General features: G+C 44.1%; 1 protein-coding gene across 1 annotated transcript in view; it reads right to left on the minus strand.

The window, feature by feature from the left end:
• The window catches only part of LOC135174811 (liprin-alpha-2-like), a 485,381-nt gene that overhangs the window by 172,139 nt on the left and 294,088 nt on the right, over positions 1-19,154 (minus strand). Inside the window, 1 exon segment of the mRNA XM_064142364.1 lies at positions 9,734-9,883. Within this exon segment, the coding sequence (XP_063998434.1) occupies positions 9,734-9,883 (150 nt within the window).

Genomic DNA, 19,154 nt, shown 5'->3' on the forward strand with positions numbered 1-19,154 from the left:
GAAGCACTCCATAGTAACTGGCCCTGATGCACCTTGCATCCTGGGGATCGACTTTCTCCGGGAAGGGTACTTTAAAGATCCGAAGGGAACAAGTGGGCTTTTGGCATAGTAGCTGTAGAGGACTGCAGACAAAGAGCAGCTGTCTATATGCCTGGCTTGTCAGATGACCCTTCCGTGGTTGGTACCCACAAGGTGGAAGATGTCAAGTTACCTATTGCTTCTCGTGTAGTTCATCGCAGGCAATACCGCACCAACAGAGACTCCCTGCTACCCATACAGCAGCTGATTCGCCGCCTGGAGCAGCAGCTTGTCATCAGCAAGAGCCACTCGCCCTTCAACAGCCCGATATGGCCAGTGCGAAAGGAGACGGGGGAGTGGAGACTCACGGTGGATTTCCGAGGCCTGAATGAAGTGACTCCTCCAATCAGCGCAGCCGTGCCTGATATGTTGGAGCTGCAGTATGAACTGGAAACGAAGGAGGCCAAATGGTATGCCACAATCGACATTGCTAATGCTTTCTTCTCCATCCCCATTGCAGAAGAATGTAGGCCGCAGTTTGCCTTCACCTGGAGAGGAGTCCAGTACCACTGGAACAGACTGCCTCAAGGGTGGAAGCACAGCCCTACAATCTGCCACAGCATCATCCAGACTGCACTGGAGAAGGGTGGAGCTCGGAACATCTGCAGTACATCGATGACATCATTGTATGGGGTGAGACAGCAGAGGAGGTCTTCCAGAAGGGTGAGAAGATCATTAATATCCTGTTGGATGCTGGTTTTGCCATTAAGAGAAGCAAAGTGAAAGGGCCTGCCAGAGAGATCCAGTTCCTGGGAGTTCGATGGCAGGATGGCCGACGCCACATCCCTATGGATGTGGTGAATAAAGTGGCCACTATGGTGGAACCCACTAACCGGAAGGAGACACAATCCTTCCTGGGGTTTGTGGGCTTTTGGAAGATGCACATTCCCGGGTACAGTCAAATTGTGAAACCCCTCTTTGACGTTACAAGAAAGAGAAATAACTTTGGGTGGGGACCTGAGCAGCAGGTGGCATTTGACCAGATCAAACGAGAGGTGGTCCATGCCATGGCCTTGGGACCAGTCCGAACCGGCCCAGAGATTAAGAACATTCTCTACACAGCAGCCGGTGAGAATGGTCCTAGCTGGAGCCTATGGCAGAAAGCTCCTGATGAGACAAGAGGCTGCCCACTCGGGTTCTGGAGCAAGGCATACAAAGGCTCAGAGGACCAAGTATACCCCCACAGAGAAAGAAATCCTAGCTGCCTATGAGGGAGTCAGAGCTGCCTCTGAAGTGATTGGGACGGAGTCACCACTCCTTTTAGCTCCAAGGCTTCCAGTCCTGACTTGGATGTTTAAAGGGAAGGGTTCGACTCCGCACCATGCCACAGATGCCACTTGGAGTAAGTGGATGGCTCTGATAACTCAGAGGGCTAGGATGGGGACTCTCGAGCGTCCAGGCATTGTAGAGGTCATCACCAACTGGCCAGAGGGCACTGACTTTGGAAAGCCAGCAGAAGAGAAGGCAGTGACCCGTGCCGAGGAAGCCCCCCCATACAGTGACCTTCCTGAGGAGGAAAAGGCATATGCTCTCTTCACAGATGGATCCTGCCGTCTGGTAGGCAGCAAGCGAAGATGGAAGGCTGCCGTCTGGAACCCCACACGCAGGGTTGCAGAGGCAAGAGATGGAGAGGGTGAATCCAGCCAGTATGCTGAGGTGAAAGCCATCCAGCTGGCCCTGGACATTGCCGAACGAGAGCAGTGGCCAATGCTATACATCTACACCGACTCATGGATGGTAGCAAATGCCTTATGGGGGTGGCTGAAGGAGTGGAAGAGAAATGATTGGCAGAGAAAAGGGAAGCCTATTTGGGCTGCTGATCTCTGGCAAGACATTTCTGCACGCCTGGACAAACTACCAGTTAAAATCCGACACATCAGTGCTCACATCCCAAAGAGCAGAGCCACTGAAGAGCAGCAGCATAACCACCAAGCTGACCAGGCTGCCCACATCTGCCAGATTGACCTGGACTGGAAGCACAAAGGTGAACTGTTCCTAGCTCGGTGGGCACATGACTCTTCTGGCCACCAAGGAAGAGATGCCACATACCAATGGACCCGAGACAGGTCCATGGACATATCCATGGAGGCCATAACTCAGGTTATCCATGCCTGTGACATCTGTGCTGCCATAAAGCAAGCCAAGTGCATGAAGCCTTTGTGGTACGGGGGACGGTGGTCAAAGTACAGGTATGGGGAGGCCTGGCAGATGGATTACATCACTCTGCCTTGGTCTCGCAGTGGCAAGCAGTGTGTGTTAGCCATGGTGGAGGGAAGCACGGGGTGGCTGGAAACCTACCCAGTACCTCATGCTACTGCCCGTAACACCATTCTGGGTCTGCAGAGCCACATCCTGTGGAGACACGGTACCCCAGAGAGAATTGAGTCAGACAATGGGACCCATTTCAAGAACCACCTTGTAAGCAACTGGGCAAAAGAGCATGGGATAGAATGGGTTTAGCACATCCCATACTACCCACAAGCTGCAGGAAAGATTGAGCAACACAATGGCCTGCTGAAAACCACCCTGAAGGCCATGGGAGGTGGAACTCTCAGAAACTGGGAGAAGCACCTTGCAGAAGCCACTTGGCTGGTGAACAGCAGGGGATCAGTTAACAGAGCTGGTCCTGCTCAGTTTGCCCTACTGCCCACAGTTGAGGGAGATGGAGTTCCTGTGGTCTGTGAAAGGAATCTACTGGGAAAGACTGTGTGGGTTGCTCCTGCCTCTGGTGGGGGAAAACCTATCAAAGGGGTGGTATCTGCAGAGGGTCCTGGTCATACCTACTGGGTGATGATGGAAACTGGTGTTATCGAGTGTGTCCCTCAGAGAAACCTCTCTTTAGCTGAAAAAGGTTTTGAAATCTCAGAGTTGATTCCATGTGTTCCAGATACTTTCAGGTTATCTTGTATTATAGTTGTATAATAGTTGTATCATAGTTGTGCAATACTTGTATCATAGTTGTGCAATACTTGTATTATAGTTCATAAGAGGTTACAAGTTTTTTTTTGTAGTTATACCCTCACCCACTACACGGCGTCCAACAGAACCTACATGACAGCAGCAGCTATCCAGAGTCCTACAACATCGCATCACACCCACGGCGTCCAACCAGAACCCTGCATCTGATTCGTCACTGATGCCCTGCAGTGAGAGACTGTTCCTGATTTTCCCTCCAGAGGATGTCTACAGCCATCTCATCCACACCTGTTCCCCTGATGCCAGACACCAAGAGAGACTGTTCCTGATGTTTTTTCTTCACAGAGGGAAAAGACTTTCCTGAGTTCCAACAAGAACTGTTCCTGATTCACTGACTTTTCTTCCGTTCCTGCCCTGCTCACATCTCAGCAACCTACACCGGACCAGAGGAGCACATCGCCTTGAGATACAGCCGGGGACCAAGAAGGACTTTAAGAACTCTTAACCCATGGACACCTTTTTTCCCATCTTTGGAGAAGAAGACTGTTCTTAGGAAGGTGGAAGTGGTCTAACCAAGGGGTGGAATTTATAGGGTTAACACTCCTGGGGGAGTGACCCTGAACCTGACCCTAGGGGTCTTGGCCCCTCCTCAGGGTGGGCCACACTCCAGGTGATGGTTAGCCCACTCCCCCCACTTCCTGCGGTATAAAAGAGGAGCACTTCCTGCTCCTCACTCTCTTGCTCTTTCTCTCTTCCTGCGTTCATGATCACACACACACTGATACTGCATACCAGCACAACACGTGGCAGCCACGAGGCAGAGACACCATCACACTACTCGGGTTGTATCCATCCCTGTTTGTATTTTGCTGTTTTCCCTTCCTTATCCTTTGTAAACCTCCCCTACCTCCAATCCCTTTTTCTAAGTTATTGTTAAACTTTTCCTTTTTAACTTCCAAATCGAGTGAGATTGATTTATTTGGGTGTCCCTACCTTTATCTCTCTCCCTGTCTTTTGGGGAAAGGAGGGGGAAGAGGGAGGGCACTCTATAAATTCTATAAATTGTCATTGGGTCTACCAAATTTATAAGAGTCTCTGGGAACCTGCATTTGAACCCAAGACAATGGTCTAGTTGACTGGCTAGGGCTGGTGCTAGGTTGGCCTGGATGATCTTGGAGGTCTCTTCCACCCTGGTTAGATTCTATGATTCTATGAATCCGGATGGTGTTTAAAACACCTCTGATACAGTCCTACAGCCATAGTTTTGGTACCTGAAATAATTTCTGCTAGGTTTGTAGCAAATTATTTTAAAACAAAATAAATGCGACACTGTTTCCTTGATTCATCTGGGAATGTTTTTTAATAAAAATATTGTATCAAAATAAAAAAATGGTTCATCACATAGATGAATAACACTTGGGGAAAAAAAACCTAAACAGTTATTTTGGGCAATCAACTTTAAACCTGGCTTTCAAATGCAAGACATCTCCTGCTAACATGATTGCAGATGGTTGATTTTTCTACACTGATAATTGTCATGAACATTGGGAGAGGGAAACATTGCATGTATAAGGTGGGTACCTGTGTTAAACAATTTTTTTTATGAACTGAAGACTGACTTTATCCTGGTATACTAAAAAATATTTTTAAAAAGATTTGCCAAGAATATAGGTAAAAATATTATATTTATCTTCAGTCTAACTCAAGACAAAAATGGTCAACATTAGAGGCAAAATAAACTGCATATTACCTAAACCACTAAAATCTTGATAATAGAATCATAGAATTAGTCAGGGTTGGAAAGGACCATAAGGATCATCTAGGTCCACCCCCCCTGACACGGGCAGGGACACCCTACCCTAGATCAGGCTGCCCACAGCCTCAGCCACCCTGGCCCTTAAACATCTCCAGCCATGGGGCCTCAACCACCCCTGGGCAACCCATTCCAGGCTCTCACCATTCTCATGCTCAACAACTTCCTCCTCATGTCCATTCTGAACCTACCCATCTCCAGCTTTGCTCCATTCCCTCCAGTCCTGTCACTCCTTCATAGCCTAAAAAGTCCCTCCCTAGCTTTTTTGTAGGCCCCTTCAGATACTGGAAGGCCACAAGGTCACCTGGGAGCCTCCTCTTCTGCAGACTGAATAGCCCCACTATTTCATTCTGTCCTCATAGCAGAGCTGCTCCAGCCCTCTTATCAACCCAGTGGCCCTTCTCTGGACACGCTCCAGCATGTTACATACTTCTTGTAATAGTGGCTCCAGAACTGAATGCAGTACTCCAGGCGGGGGTTTCATGAGAGCTGCTGGCCACACTCCTCCAGATGCCGCCAGCATCTGGTTGGACCTCAGGGCTACAAGGGCACACTTCTGGCTTGTGTTGAGCATCTTGTCCACCAGCACCCTCAAGTCCCTCTCCTCTAGGCTCCTCTCCAGCCACTCATTGCCCAGCCTGGATTTGTGCTTGAGATTGCCCTGACCCACGGTGCAGGACCTTATAGAATATGTGTAAGAATACATAACTGCTGAATAATCAGAATCTATTTAAAGTTCACTTTTTGTGATGCCTCATATTTATCTAGTACAGTGTCAAAAAAGTATAAAAGCAGGGAAGCTTCCTACTCTATAGATTTTATCAATGTTTATAAGCACTGGATAAAAGCACAAAGCTAGACAAGAAACTCTTTCAATCCTCAAAAGACATTTTTAATAACCCAGCGTTTTGTAAGCCTTAATGACATAAAAAAGCTTAAAATAATTAATTCCTTACAGCAGCTAGAAGTCATTGCATTCTCTTTACTAGTTTTTTCACAGAATCACAGAATTTCCTAGATTGGAAAAGCCCCTTCAAGCTCATCGAGTCCAATCATTAGTTTCACACTGACAAGTCCTTGACTAACCAATTCCCTTAGCACAACAGCTAATTATTAGGAATCGCTATACTTGGAAAGGACCACCAGGATCATCCAGTCCAACCTTCATCCCAGCATCCTTCATCCTAGACCATAGACCTCAAGCACCACACATCCACCTTCCTCTTAAACACCTCCAGGGATGGCAACTCCACCACCTCCATTGGCAGCCTGTTCAGTGCCTGACTACCTGCTCAGGAAAGAACTTCCTCCCAACATCCAACCTAAACTTCTCCTGATGCAACTTGAGGCCATTTCTTCTTGTCCTATCAGTAGTAATTCTGGAGAAGAGACCAGATCCAGCCTCACTACAGCCCTCTTCTAGGTAGTTGCAGAGGACAATAAGGTCCCCTCTCAGCCTCCTCTTCTCCAGACTAATAACTCCAGTTCCCTCAGCTGCTCCTCACAGGTCATGTTTTCCAGACCTCTCCCCAGCCTCGTCGCCCTTCTCTGCATCCGCTCCAACACCTCAATGTCCGTCCTACACTGTGGTGACCAAAAACTGTACACAGTACTTGAGGTGTGGTCTTACAAGTGCTGAGTACAGGGGCATGATCACCTTCCTGCTCCTCCTGCTGCTCACACCATTTCTGATATAGGGCTGGATGCTGTTGGCCTTCTTGGCCACCTGGGCACACTGCTGGCTCATGTTCAGCTGTCTGTCCACCAACACCCCCAGGTCCTTTTCTGCAGCTCTCCAGTCACTCCTCCCCCTTTTTCAGTGAATATGCTTTCATGATAAGTAATGAGTAGAACAGAACTAAAGAGATACAACTAAACACAAAGCAAGGTTTGATTTGGCTTAAGTTCCTTAAACTCCTCTAACTTTGAACCTGATAGTTTGACCAGTGTGACTCATAAACCACCGCATTTCATCACCAATGAAAAAGTAAGTATACTATAAACTACAGATACCCATTACATACAGCTATTTCTTTTAACAATAGATCCTTAGATGTTGCTTAGCTTTCTGACTATGCCTCTGTTGTGGAAGCCTAAACAGGCCAACATAGGCCTGGACATGTCCTGGCTTGCCCAGACATTTTTTCCTGCTCTTCCTCCTTCTGCTGATGGGAAAGCAACTGCGGAAAGGAAGACAAAAGGGCTTGGGTTGCCACTGTGTCTGCTTCCAAACTTGTTTACAGGGTACCTGCACATGTTTATACACTTTGTTTTTGCGCCCAAAAGGTAAAAGCAAACCCTGACTTCACCTAATATGGGTTAAGCTTGGCTAACTGCCATTCTGATTGGCTATTCTGTGTCCAAAGGCCCATTAAACTTGGACTACATTGATAAAAGTGATAAGCAGGTAGAGACAACGTGCTTGCTGCTTGCATGCTGCCACCATTGTTTCTGCTTTATCATGCTCTCTGCTTCTGTCAGTGCTACTGCCTCATTGCTTCTGATATGCTCTACAGTATTATGCTTGCTAAACTATAGCTAGCCCTGCTACAGAGTAACAAACCCTAAGGCTTTTGGATTTGTCTGAATGAAAACTGCTCCGTAATTTGCCAGGAATGGGCACCAAAGGCCTCCACACAATAGGCTTGCTAGCCAGCATGATGTTCTGACAAGATTGCACATCTGCAAGACATCCTGCCTGCCCCTCTGCAAGTTTTCTGCCAAATTAGAGTCAAAAGGAATCAGAACCAGGACAGAGATTGTCTACTTTTCTCCCAGCACCTCCACTAAGAGCCTGGGAAGATCAGAGCCCCTCAATTGTTGACAAGTGTGACAGTTTGGGTGTTCCCTGCCCCCCCACACTTTAGAAATCACCCAGGCTAGACTCAGTCGGTTCTGGAAATATGAATGAAGCTTATATTTACAGCTAGCACAATACACAAGCAGATATTTACAGTATACACAGTTATATACAGAATATACAAGGTAAAAGGTAATACAGAAACACAACTCCCCTCCCAGAAACCTGAGTCCCTAGGAGGGGCTCTCAACCACCACCTTCACCTTCTCCCTGCCCCTCTCAATCTTACTCCCAGTCCTAGGAAGAATAAAGTTCGGCCAAGAGGTTAAGAAGCAAAGTGGGTTAGGCCAAATGGAAGAGTGTGTTAGAGAGATACAGCTCAGTCAGCAGCCCAAGCCAGAGTAACAAAAAATGGTGAGAGTGTTATCTGATGTTTTCCTTTCTTGTTCCCTTACTTCTTAGCAAGACTGTGAGGGAAGTAGGCATCACTGTTGCTTTCCTTTTACAGCCTATAATATAGTTCTCCTCACCAAACATTCTATCTAGCTTCAAAGTAGCACAAGAAGACACGACAGAACCCCCTGCAAACATTTGGTTACTGTCTTGAGCCCGTAGCTAGTCTTTCAAAATGGAAGCTAATTTTTGTGAGTGAATACTCAAAGCTCTTTAGCAATCTTAGCAAACTCTCTAATTGAATTTAATTGAATCCTAGCCTTCTGTCTTAAACAGAAAGGAGCTTCCTGGTCCATCCAGTGGCAAGTGATATATTGACTGCAGAACACCTCTTTTCCAGATCAATTGAGTTTAATGTTGTATTATGCTAGTTATTTGTTCTAGATCCAATTAGTCCTTTGTATAATGTTTCCATGACCATTGCAAAGAACTTATTATTAATAAAAATGACTGGGCAGGGGTGAGAGTGTTCTGAATATCAACATTAATAAGCAATATTAATTTCAAGGAAAAACCCATCTTGTATTAATTAATACCCTCCATTACAGCCTCTGAATTTGGAAAGCTTAGGTTTATTACTGTGAGATCACTAAACTAGTTCTACATCATGCAGCCCAACTGTGAAGTCAAGTTTCAAATGCAGTGCTGCACAATGTTTCCCCTGCTTACCTGACCGTCTCAAACAGAGAAGCAATTCACCCCACAGCAATGAGCGCAGTAAATCAGCCAAGACAGTTCCTACAAAGTTCTTTGCCAGTAAGCCATTCTTCTCAACAGCAGTAGGCAGGACAGAATCTCCCATACTTCATTGCTGTGCTTTTGCTATGGGAAAAGCATAAGCCTGACAACAAATTGTGAAACAATCTGGCAAGTGAATTTGTTCTTGTACTGAGCAAATTTCAGGATGCTCAAGGTGCCCATGCTGACAATTGCATCTGAGCTCAATAGGAGGAAGGTTTCTGGAGGTTTGGACTCCTCATGAGTATAAAAGAATGCTCTAAAATAAGAAAGACTGAAAAACACTTTTGTGCATGTTTTCTTAGTGAATGAAGCACCTTCAAAGTGTTACTTAAAGCTAAGTCAACAAGAATGGAGATAATTATTTGAATATCCCCCAGCTTCTTGTATTTCTCAGATGGCTTCCAAAAGTACTTATGGAAGTGGCTGATTTCTGTGAAATGGAAATACATGCTTAAATTTAATTATATAAACTGTACAGTGTAGGTTATCACCTACCTATATTGTTGTATACCATCACGTACTCCCTGTGTGTAATTTTGTGGCACATACTATATTCACACATCTTCTAAGCATGGAAATTTCTAGACATGACAGGATTTCTGAATTCATATAACACTGATCAAGGTGATATCTTACAGTTACACAAAGTTTCATTCACACAATCTTTTCTCAGCAGTAACTTAAAAGCATATCATCCAGACAACAAAGGTCATGGTGTCCTGTTAATGCTAAATATAAAAAGTACTGTGTGGTAGAGGTGAGATTTGCTTACATTTCTCTGAACACATGCAAACAGTGTAAGTATATGACATATTCCAGGAAGTAAATAAGAAGTACAGTTTCTCTCCTGCATCACAAGGCAATAGACAAATAAGTTAAATAGTATATTTAGTAAGATTTTTTTTTTCCCATACTATACCTTTCATCCAAGCCTTGTGGTGCTCAAACAGAGATTTCAGAGCTTTGAGGACCTCAACTTCACTGGAAACTCCTGAGGGAGACTGTGCTTGCCGTTTCACCACTGTCATCCTCAGCGACCTTTCATGTCTTGAGACAAGGCACTCCAAATGCTCCAGTAACAGCTGTGGATTGGATACAAAAGGTTATTAATTCTTGTGCATCTAAAGGCCATGAAAATTCTAAATGTTCAAACTGCATGGCACCAAATGTCAATTTTATTTACAACTTCATTGTAGGACAGACTGTTGGAATTGTTGACAACAGGTAATGGTTCCAAATAAGATGGAATTAATAGAAAAATAGGAAATCTACTAATCATTTTACTTTGAACTCTACTATAAAAAGTAAGATCAGTATTATTTGTGATGGCAATTGATGAGGATTAACAATCAAGTAGCAACTAGAGACCGTCTAAAACATCCTGAAAAAATACTAAGGAAGTTTATAATTAATTCACCCTAATGTTAATATATTGAGGTGGGTGTTGGTCTCATCTCCTAGTGACTAGTGATAGACCGTGAGGCTGTAGCCAGGTGGGGGTTTGGTCTCTTTCTGCCAGGCAACCAGCAACAGAACAAGGGGACCACAGTCTCCATGTTGTGCTGAGGGGAGGTCTAGGCTGGATGTTAGGAGGAAGTTCTTGCCAGAGAGAGTGATTGGCATTGGAATGGGCGGCCCCAGGGGAGGTGATGGAGTCACCATCCTGGAAGTGTGGTTCACAGAAAAGCCTGGATGAGGCACTTAGTGCCATGGTCTAGTTTACTGGATAGGGCTGGGTGCTAGGTTGGCCTGATGATCTTGGAAGTCTCTTCCAACCTGGTTTGATTCTATGAATGGCCTCAAGCCTGCACCAGGTGGGAGGGCTTATACTGGACCTTAGGGAGTAGTTTTTTTCATTGAAATTGTTGTCAGGCATTGGAACAGGCTGCCCAGGGAGGTGGTTGAGTCACCAACCCTGGATGTGCTTAAGGGTTGTTTGGATGTGGTGTTTAAGGATATGGTTTAAGGTGAATCTTGTAGAGTAGAGTTATAAGTTGGACTTGGTGATCCTGAGGTTCTTTTACAACCTGGATGTTTCTGTGAATCTGTGGTTGAGTTACCATCCATGGATGTGTTTAAAAGCCATGTAGATGTGGTGCTTATGGATCACATGACTTAATGGTGAGCTTTATAGAGTAGGTTAATGGTGGGCTTGACAATCTTGAGGGTCTTTTTCAACCCAAATGATTCTGTATTTTTTAATTTACACTGCAAGTTACAGAATCAAATTCCATGGTTCTGTGATATCTAAAAGTAAATACTATATTTTACCAATTTTTAAGACTCTTCAATCTACATGCCATGGCTAATGATATTTCTCATTAGCTTGTGCTCCAAAATGTACATTGTCTCTGTTGTATTACTGATAGGACAAAAAAAAAAAAAAAAAAAAAAAAAAAAAAAAAAAAAAGTCTAATAAAGAGAAATTTCAGGATATTGTAAATATCTGGAAAATAACCTGTAAATAACCTATTTTTAAATATAATATGGCAATTATTTTTCATTATTACTCTGAAGTTAAATGAAAAAGAAATTATGTTTGGACATACAGAAAATTCCCTGTTTGTCAGTCCTTTCTGTTGCTGTAGGCCTCATAGGCCCAAATAGACTTAATACATATCCTGGCTTGTCCAGGTATGCTTTTTCTGCTCCACTGGAGAAGCAAGCACAGAAAAGAAGATAAAAGAACCTGGAGCCACTAAGTCTAAGGACTCTGACCTGTCCATGGTCCTGTGGTAAACAAAGCACACACACTTAGCTTGTGCCCACCTTGTGCAAGGCCTGTGCTTTTTTCCAAATTTGGGAAAAGCAAGCCTATGGCTTTGCCTAATAAGGTAAGGTTTGGCTAACTGCCATTCTGATTGCCTATTCTGTGTCCAAAGGGCAATTAGTCTTGGCCCCACATTGATAAAAAGAGATACGCAGGTAAACAATGTGCTCTGCTGTGCTCTAGTGTGCCCTGCCATGCCTGCTATTGCCTGCTGCCTTATTGTTTGCCTGGAAACTCCACTGTCTTGCGTTTTACCAGGAGCAGACTCTGGATACCTGCACATGATTGGCCTGCATACTCAGTGTGACATTGTGCTGAGACTACACATCGCAAGACATCCTGCCGGCACCTGAAAGTCTCCTGCCAAGATGAAGAAGTCCTGGAGATACACAGATTGTCCAGAGGAGCCAGGAGACAAGGTCAGAGATTGTCTGCCTCCTTTTCCCAGAAGCCTGGGAAGAATCAAGTCTCAGGAGTCAACAAGACAGAATTCCCTGAAAGCGTTTGGGTTCTGTCTGAAACCATAGCTAGCCCCCACAAGTCGGGTAATAATTATTTTGTGAGTAAATACTTAAAAGCCTCTTCCAGTATGATAGTTGCCTCTTTGTAATGCTCTATTGCCTTCTGCTAGGAGCAGAAAAGAGCTCCTCGTGTCCATCCAGTGGGCAAGTGGTATATTGATTGTGAGGCGGTATTGGCCGCAAGAACATTCTCTTCCAGTTCAATTAATGTTTATATATTTTGCTGGTTATTAACAGATCTAGATATTTTCTGTAAAATGTTTCCATGACGGTGCAAGAACTGATTATTATTAAAATTAGTGGTCAGGGATGGCAAGAGTTCTGAATATCAAAATTAATAACAATATTCAATTTGGACAAAAATATCATTGGCATTAATTTCCCCTTTGTAACACTTTGCAGAACTACAATTGCTATTCTTACTTGGAAAGAGATTTGGTTAGCTCTAAGACTACAGAAGGATATCTCAATTCATAAATCACTAAGCATGTTAAATGTCATTGCAACACACAATTAGATCTACGCCATTGAACTAGAATTTTGAAAGTTTACATGACTAAATGTTTACTCTTTCTCCTTCAATGTAGTTCTCAATATAGCTGCTATTAGTAAAGATCTATATTTATCTGTAATCAGCAGTTATTTCCATCACATAATGGCCTTTATTGAGACACGAATTAATTGATACAGAGCAGCAAAACCAGAATGTAACGACACAGACAGAATCACACAGAATGTCAGGGGCTGGAAGGGACCTCAAAAGCTCCAGTCCAACCCTTCTGCCAGAGCAGGATCACCTATACCAGATCACACAGGAATGCATCCAGATGAGTCTTGAATATCTCCAGAGAGGGAGATTCCACAATCCCCTGGGCAGTTCTGTCACCCTCACAGGGAAAAAAGTTCTCCTCATGTTTAAACGAACATCCTATGCCTCAACTTCCACTCATTGCACCTTGTCCTGTCACTGGGCATCACTGAGCAGAGCCTGGCTCCATCCTCCAGACACTCACCTTTACATCATTATAAATACTGATGAGGTCATGTCTCAGTCTCCTCTTCTCCAAGTTAAAGAGACCCAGCTTCTTCAGTCTCTCCTCATAAGACAGATGTTCCACTACTTTCATAATCTTTGTGACTTTGCACTGGACTTTCTCAAGGAGTTCTATGTCCCACTTGAACTGGGGGCCCCAGAACTAAACACAGTACTCAAGATGTGGACTCAACAGGTCAAAGTAGAGGGGCAGAAGAACCTCTCTCGACCTACTAACCACAGCCCTTCTAATACACCCCAGAATGGCATTGGCCCTCCTGGCCACAAGAGCACATTGCTGGCTCATGGCCAACCTCCCATCAGCTAGGACCTCCAGATCCTATTTCCTTTCACTGCCTTCCAACCTATACTGATCCCTGGGCTTGTTCTTTCCCAGGTGCAAGACTCTACACTTGCCCTTGTTGAATTTCATTCAATCTCTTCCTGCCCAAACCTCCAGCCTGTCCAAGTCTGGCAGAATGGCAGCACAGCCTTCTGCTGTGGCAGCCATTCCACCCAGTTTGGTGTTATCAGCAAACTAGCTGACAGTGCACTCTGTGCCCTCTGAATCTGTTGAACAGAACTGGTCCCAGTACTGACCCCTGTGGAACCCCACTAGTTACATTATAGTTGTAATATATTGGTACTATGTCAGGAATGATTAGGATTTGATATTATCTTTGCTTCAAACATGGTTCTCACGTCTGGATTCACAGCTGGTTATTACGTTACAGCAACTATTACCCCACGGAGAACGCTGATGCAAACAATGTTAATACCTCAAGAATGGTAATGACTCCATACAGTTTGAAGACTATGTCTACTCTTTCTGAACCCCATATTTGTCAAAAGCAAAAGAACTTTTGCCATCTGACCCCTGCAGGGCTGACAGCAGAGGTGGGTGAATTTTTAATTCTTTGAGGCAGTCCAAAGTAAGAGGCAAACTGGAAAAGATCTCTTTGGCACAGAGGCATCAAGAACTCAGCACAGGACCAAGTAAGGTTGTAACTTGTAGAGTATATCTGTTCATAGCAGAACACATACACAGTTGATTGCTATGCTGAATAGAACTGAATTTTGGTCTAATTAATTTATCTTTGATTTTTCTAGGCTGCTCATCTTATCTAGGGAATGCTTGGAGGAAAGTAAGGCTCATGTCTAATCCTACAACCCCTATGAGGTGCAGGTGAGGAGAGCTGAGGTTGTTCAGTCTGGAGAAAAGAAGGCTGAGGGGAGATCTTATTGCTCTCTACAACTATTTGAAGATACTGAAGCGAGGAGAGGCAGGCCTCTTCTCCTTGGTGACAAGATACAGGACCAGAGGAAATGTTTCCAAGCTTCACCAGGGGAGGTTCAGACTGGGTATTAGGAAAAATTTCTTCACCGAAAGGGCTCTCAGATATTGGAATGATCTGCCCAGGACTCTGTTTAGGGACATGGTTTCATGTTGACCCTTCAGTATTGGGTCAAAGGTTGGTCTGGATGAATTTTGAAGTCTCTTCAAACCAGATATATTCTGTGATTATGTGTTAGAGCATGGCTTGTCCTGCTTTGATGTCTGTATTCACTATCTTTATTTAGAAAATTTTCAGTGCATCACGGATATCTTCTGGAATAGTCCTAATCAGGTCAAAATTATCTGAATTTCTGGGGAAATCTTGTTAAAAAAAAATGTTGACCTGCAGTTGAGCTTTAGCATGGATGTTATGGTGGTAGGCCTGATAGGGCAAACATGGGCTTATCCCCTGCTGCCCCTACTTCTGTGCTGGAGGGAGGCAACCACGGGAAGGGAGAGCGAAAGCCCAGGCTTTGCTTAATATGGTGAAGCCTGGCTAAGTGCCATTCTGATTGGCTAATCTATGTCCAATGGCCCCATTAGTCTCAGGCCAGATATTGATAAAAGGGATGAGCAGGTAGCATAGGGCTGCTGCCACCTCATTTTGCGTGCTGAATTTGCCTGGAACAGGCTCTAAATTCCTGCACACGATTGTCTTGCATAGCGTGCTGAGACTGCACATCACAAGACAATCCTGCCAAAACCTGGCATACTGGACATAAGGAGGAAGTTCTTCAGCATTTAGAGTGGTAAAAGCCTGGGAATGGGTTGCCCAGGGAAGTGGCTGAGGCCCCATCTGGAGATGTTTAAGGCCGGGCTGGATGAGGTTCTGGCCAGCCTGATCTAGAGAAGGGTGTCCCTGCCCACGGCAGGGGGAGCTGGAACCAGATGATCCTTGTGGTCCATTCCAACCCAGATTGATTCTATGAAAATTAAATCTGAAAGTTTCCTGACAAGGACAAGAAGTCCTGGAGATACACAGATTGTCCAGAGGAACCAGGAGGACAAGGTCAGAGATTGCCTGCCTCCATTTCCCAGAAGAATCTGGCTGACAAGACAGAGTTCCCTGAAAGCATCTGGGTAATGTCTGGAACTATGCTTAGCCCTCATGGAGTAGGGTAATAATAATTTTGTGAGTATATACTTAAAAGCCTCTTCCAGTATAATAGTTGCATTTGCCACTTTTAAGAATAAGTGCTCCATTTTGCCTGTGCCCTGCATGTATACATTTCCAACCTGTGCATTTTTGAACCTGTGAATAAGTTTTCTGATGAGTTTTAATGTTAATAAACAGTTTTCATAGTTACTAGCAATCATTGCCTGGATATCAAAATTAATACATATTATTAATTTTGCATATCCATTCACAGATATAGAGGCTAGACATAAAAGTCTGTAGTTGTCTGAAGCTCAATAATGACATCCACTAAAACAGGCCAGAATAAAAAAGCCTTGGTAACTCTTTTGCAGACTTACACTGTGTAAAATGCATTGTACTTGTTTCACTGAATCATAGAATCACAGAATCAATGAGGTTGGAAGAGACCACCAAGATCATCCAGTCCAACCTAGACACCCAGCCCTATCCAGTCAACTAGACCCATGGCACTAAGTGCCTTGTCCAGTCTTTTCTTGAACACCTCCAGAGATAAATAAGTAACATAGGAAAAACCTAATATAAGCCCAGAACTTAATTTTGAACTGGCATACAGAGACAATTTGAAGCCATCCTGAGCAGAAGATAGACAAGATCCTTACTAAGAGAGGGAAGAAGGGAAATAAAAGTGAGTGATGAATAGAAAAAAAAAAAAAAGAAAATGTGATGGTTTGGGTGTTCCCCACCCCACACACACTTTGGAAAATCACCCAGACTAGTTTCAGATGCTGGAATTGAATGAATGAAGCTATATTTACAGCTTAGCACAATATACAAGCAGATATTTACAATCTATACAGATACATACAGAAATATACAAGTTAAAAAGTAATACTGAAACACAACAGCCCTTCTAAAATCCAGAGGTCCCCAGGAGGGGCTCCCAACGACCTTCCACCTTCTCCCACCCTCTACCTTACCCCAGACTTTGCCTTATGCTCAAGGTGAGTTTGGAGGGTCGTCTAAGGGGATTAGGAAGCAGAAGGATTAGTCAGGCAGCAAGTTAGGGAGAGAGAAGTTTATGTAGCCCCAGAGCTCAGAGAGAGACTCTCTTATCTATATTTATGTTCTTGTTCTTATACATCTCAGCAAGCTATGATGGCAGCAGCCATCAACATTGTTTCCTTATCACAACCTATCATCTAATTCTTCTCATCAAAATATCCCAGCTGGGCTCAAACTAGCACAAATGTTAAGCAAGGTTTTCAATAGAAGAAGAGAGTGGAGAGGGGGGGGATGTGAATTCAGAATTTCTAGTGGGGGTGATTATGAAGGTTTACTGTGTGGGATAACCAGTGCACAGCACCCTAGCCTTTGAAGAGCACAGATAACATTTAACTTCAGGTTAAGTAACTACTCTGTTAGAAATATGCATAATATTTAAAATTCAACCAGTTTAATATAAACTAAACCATTAATACAAAACTAAGCCATTTTAACACACACACACGCTAATTTTGTCTTTATGTAGAATTGCCATCTCAAATATAAAGTTATTTCAAAGGCTGCTTACGTTCATAGTCATATTGAATGCAAAATATTGCGCTGCCTAGCTTGCTGCAAAAAAGGTCAAAAGACACATGGAGAATTATTGCACTGCTTGTGAACATTTCATGCTTTCCTTTCTTTCCTTATTCACTTCAGCTACTCAGTTTGGAGTAGTTAATTTTTCTGGAAACAACTGGAATTTTCCTTATTGTTAGCCCTAGGAAGAATCATAGAATCATAGAAACAACCAGGTTGGAAGAGACCTCCAAGATCATCCAGTCCAACCTAGCACCCAGACTTAGCCAATCAACTAGACAACGCTGACAATTGCATCTGAGCTCAATAGGAGGAAGGTTTCTAGAGGTTTGACTCTTCATGAGTAAAAAAGATTGTCTCTAAAATTAAGAAAGACTGAAAAACACTTTTGTGCATGTTTTCTTAGTGAATGAAGCACCTTCAAAGTGTTACTTAAAGCTAAGTCAACAAGAAGGGAGAAAATTATTTGAATATCCCCAGCTTCTTGTATTTCTCAGATGGCTTCCAAAGTACTGATGAAGTGGCTGATTTCTGTGAAATGGAAATACATGCTTAAATTTAATTTATTAAACTGTACAGGTGGTAGGTTATCACCTACCTATATTGTTGTACAGCATCATAGAATCATCATAGAATCAGACAGGTTGGAAGAGACCTCCAAAGATCATCCAGGCCAACCTAGCACTCAGCCCCAGACAATCAACAAGACCATGGCACTAAGTGCCTCAGCCAGTTCTTTTTCCTGAACACCTCCAGGTATCGCGACTCCCACCACGTCCCTGGGCAGCCCCTTCCAATGCCAATCACTCTCTCTGCCACAACTTCCTCCTAACATCCAGCCTAGACCTCCCCCACACAACTTGAGACTGTGTCCCCTTGTTCTGTTGCTGGTTGCCTGGGAGAAGAAGACCAACCCCCACCTGACCACAGCCTTCCTTCAGGTAGTTGTAGACAGCAATGAGGTCAGCCCTAAGCCTCCTCTCCTTCAGGCTGCACACCCCCAGCTCCCCTCAGCCTCTCCTCACAGGGCTGTGCTCCAGGCCCCTCACCAGCTTTGTCACCCTTCTCTGGACATGTTCCAGTACCTGAACAGCTTTCTCTGAGTTGAGTGGCCCAGAACTGGACCCAGGACTCAAGATGTGGACTAGCAGTGCTGAGTACAGGGGAAGAATAACCTCCCTTGTCTGACTGGCCACACTGTTCCTGATACAGGCCAGGATGCCATTGGCTCTTTTGGCCACCTGGGCACACTGCTGCCTCATGTTCAGCTACTACCTACCAGTATCCCGAGGGCCCTCTCTGCCTGGCTGCTCTCCAGCCACTCTGTCCCCAGCCTGCAGCGCTGCTTGGAATTGTTGTGGGACTCTGCACTTGGCCTTGTTAAATCTCATCCCACTAGTCTCTGCCCACCCATCCAGCCTGTCAAGGTCCCTCTGCAGAAGCCTCCTACCCTCCAGCAGATACCTGGTGTCATCTGCAAACTTACTATGTGGGCATTGATTTACATACAGAAAGAAGTAAAAGTCTCTCTTACAAATGATGACTGAGTAAAACAAAATTAGTGTGACTCATTAGAGTCACTCCAGCACTTCAATTTTAAGAAATATAAAAGATGATCTTAACTTTTTTCTTTTCAACAAATCTGTTTGCAAAAAAAAAAAAATGTTCAGAGCAGGATATAAATGTACAAATTAAGAATCAGAAGGAGAGTAATTGAAATTAAAACAGGAAACCATGAATAACAAAAACATGGGGAAAATATAAAAGAGAAAGGAAGACACAAAAATGAGAGAGGTTTGGCTTAAGGGATTCCTTGGAGGAATAAGGCAATCTACTAAAATGACAATTTTGTTTTGAGGTCCAGCTTAAAATTTCTCACGAAGAGGCAAAACTGAACTTGCTTTCAGTCTACAATTTAGAATGCACATTGTTCAATGAATCCCCACCTCTGGTGCAAGCAAAGATGACAAGCAAAAATAGAGGACATGGGAAGAGATACCTCTAATAGTAGTC

The sequence above is a fragment of the Pogoniulus pusillus genome, chromosome 4, assembly GCF_015220805.1.
Source record: "Pogoniulus pusillus isolate bPogPus1 chromosome 4, bPogPus1.pri, whole genome shotgun sequence".
Lineage (NCBI taxonomy): Eukaryota > Metazoa > Chordata > Aves > Piciformes > Lybiidae > Pogoniulus > Pogoniulus pusillus.